At 42.5% G+C, this 2,672-nt stretch overlaps 1 protein-coding gene across 1 annotated transcript; it reads right to left on the bottom strand.

Moving 5' to 3' along the window:
- Positions 1 to 390: 390 nt before the first annotated feature.
- LOC147460134 (Translation protein SH3-like family protein) lies at positions 391 to 2,373 on the bottom strand. The gene is made up of 5 exons (XM_086511248.1): positions 2,217 to 2,373; positions 1,950 to 2,062; positions 1,729 to 1,870; positions 1,298 to 1,522; positions 391 to 664 (listed from the first exon to the last, which is right to left on the bottom strand). Exons 1-4 carry the CDS (start codon positions 2,230 to 2,232, stop codon positions 1,350 to 1,352), a joined length of 444 nt encoding a protein of 147 aa, XP_086367374.1. The 5' UTR covers positions 2,233 to 2,373; the 3' UTR covers positions 391 to 664; positions 1,298 to 1,349.
- Positions 2,374 to 2,672: the final 299 nt, after the last annotated feature.

The following is a 2,672-nucleotide window of genomic DNA, read 5'->3' on the forward strand; positions in this document are numbered from 1 at the left end:
GTAAGCTGTCATGAGCACAAGAACATGCGCTTTGAGTATAGGAAATCAACAACAATGGCTTGAGGGAGCAGCACCAATATACCCTGCCATTCTGTGAAAAGTTACAGCAGCAGCACATTACTGTCCTACATATATTTTAGGCTAGCGGCAGCCAGAGGATGACCTGCCATCCATCAACGGCATGTAGCCAACCACCCAGGAGGCATCAACAACGGCTATGTGCCAAGTGGGGTGCCCTTAGGTCCGGTCCCGCAATGCAAAGGCAGCGACCACTACAAGTGGTGTAGCACATTTCTTAACATCAATAGTGATATCTAGACATTAAAGCAAGAAGAAATTTCTCCCTGTAAGACCCTAACAATTTCACTCAGTAAAACATTGGCAACGATATGACGATAGCAAACAGACCTTTGAAATTTCTCTTTTCATCAACAGTTCCCAGGACTCTCTTTTGAGGACTCTCTTTTCTCTTTTCAAGACCCAAATAGTACTAGACATCATAAAGTAATCTCAGCTGAATTGTCAACTCAAAATCTAACAGCCTCTCATTTATGTTGAAGCTATCTATTTATTCCAATGATATGCTTTTCAAAATAGTTCCAAGCTAATGTTGAAGCCCATGGTATTCCAAGCTGAGAAAATGAATAAGAAAGTCTCCCAAAACCTGCAAAACAGATGGTCCTCTCAACCAATGTGAAAATTGACAAGAAACTTAAATCAACAACACAATGCACGCCTGCATATTTGAAGGTACTGTAGACCAAGAAACTTAAAGAATGAGAATTAATAATACCCCTCCGCAAAGAAAAAATGCACCGGTTCTCTTATTATCAGGAGCTGATTTCTACAATAACCAGGATTCACTAGTTAGGACTAGCCTTTAAGGTGGATGAGGAGGAAACCTTCATCACAAGGATTCTGAGAAAAACAATAAACACGAGGATTCTGAACTTTAATGGAAGAGAGATGTAGCAAGCTACCACTGCAGTTAACTTCTTATGGTAATGACCAAGATATGAAATAAACTCTCCAATTGAAGGCCTTCCACTTGAAAAAAACATACAAAAGGCAGAGATGGGAGCACTTTTGAAAAATGCACTTACCGCACTAAGTTTCGACAGCAACGCTACAACTACAGAGGCTTTGACTACAGAAAAAACGTCCTACTCAGATTAAAGTAAGCAATGTTTGCCAGCCACAAAACAGATGGACACAACCAAACACACGTAATCGTAATCTGTATTCAGAATTTTCTCAATGTAACTGGGTAAATCAGTTAAAATAGGAAGTTTCTCACCATCGCAAAATTCTGCCAGACAAGTACATGGCAAAAGGAGTCCGCTACAAGATTAATCTACTTCCTGCAGAGGAGCAGCCACCTCCTCGCTTGTAAATTTCCCTTTGCCCTTCTCTGCAGCTCTACCCTTTCCTTTCCTATCAAGCAGAGCCTTCCTATCCTTGTCAAGCTTGAGCTTCGTGATCACCACCTTAGAGGGGTCAATCCCTACATTCACAGTAGCACCTGCGCAAGATAGAAACACAATCAATTGACAATGTGGAACATTAATCTCGACCACACAGAAATTTTTGAGGACCTGCAATATGCACAAAAATCTAGACCTATGCAAAAGAATCAAAACACTGGCTGTGCTACTATATGTAATGCATCAAGATACAGGTGACAACCATCTGCGTATATGAAAATACTTGAAAAACGTGAAAAAATACCATTCACTTTCTCTCTTGTGATCCTCTCAATGTGAATCACCCATTTTCTCCTGTAGACCTGCACGACCTTGCCCTCCCTTCCCTTGTAAGTACCCCTGATCACTTGCACTTCATCGTCCTTGCGAACGGGAACAGATCGCACCTGTATAGGCAGACAGACAGTAAAGAGGCCGCACACCAGATAACTAAAACTCAATCTCACACCACCCAAGATGCCGTACATTATATTTGTGCTTCAATGCAGACGAGAGGGGGGAGCTCATGAGCACACGCCTCACGCTAGAAGGCGCAGTAAAATGGGCCTTTCTAGATTTCCTCCTGGAGCAGCTGACTCCTGCACATACATACAAAGAACGTAATCCAAAATGAGCACCAGTACATCAGAGTACCATATCGGGTTGCACGCAGATTGAATGGAAGCAAGCGAAAATCGAGTCCAGAGCAGCTGAAGGTGGAGTGAAGGTGGAGATAGGGCCGATTACACGTACTGGGGTTGTACTTCATCTTGTCAAGCTCGCGAGGACGACGAGCCGAAACACAGAGAGCCCTCGTGCCGTCGCGGTAGAGAAGATTTCCGGCTAGGGTTTTTTTGGAGTTATAAGCTTAGTGTATGTGAGAGTGTGATTTGAACCATGTTGCATGTGATTAGACGAGGTTGAGAGTTCGATTCCGGGATTTGCCTATGCCAACAAATTACCTGGTGGTATGTCTCTTTGGTGAAACACATGCTCCACAAAGAAAAGAAAGAGAAGGATGGGACAATCTTTCAATAAGAGCAAAGCATGCAAATTGAAGTTTCTTCCGATCTAAGAGGAGTTTTACTGGTTCATGTTCCAAACCTTGAAATGTCATTATGCACTTGCCAAACCCACCTTTCATTTTTTCACAAGGGAAATTCCCCTACAACAATTGCTTTCATAAATTTCATACAAGTGGAGTCAACA

Source organism: Adiantum capillus-veneris, chromosome 4, assembly GCF_014529385.1.
Source record: "Adiantum capillus-veneris isolate H3 chromosome 4, ASM1452938v2, whole genome shotgun sequence".
In the NCBI taxonomy this organism is placed as follows: Eukaryota; Viridiplantae; Streptophyta; class Polypodiopsida; order Polypodiales; family Pteridaceae; genus Adiantum; species Adiantum capillus-veneris.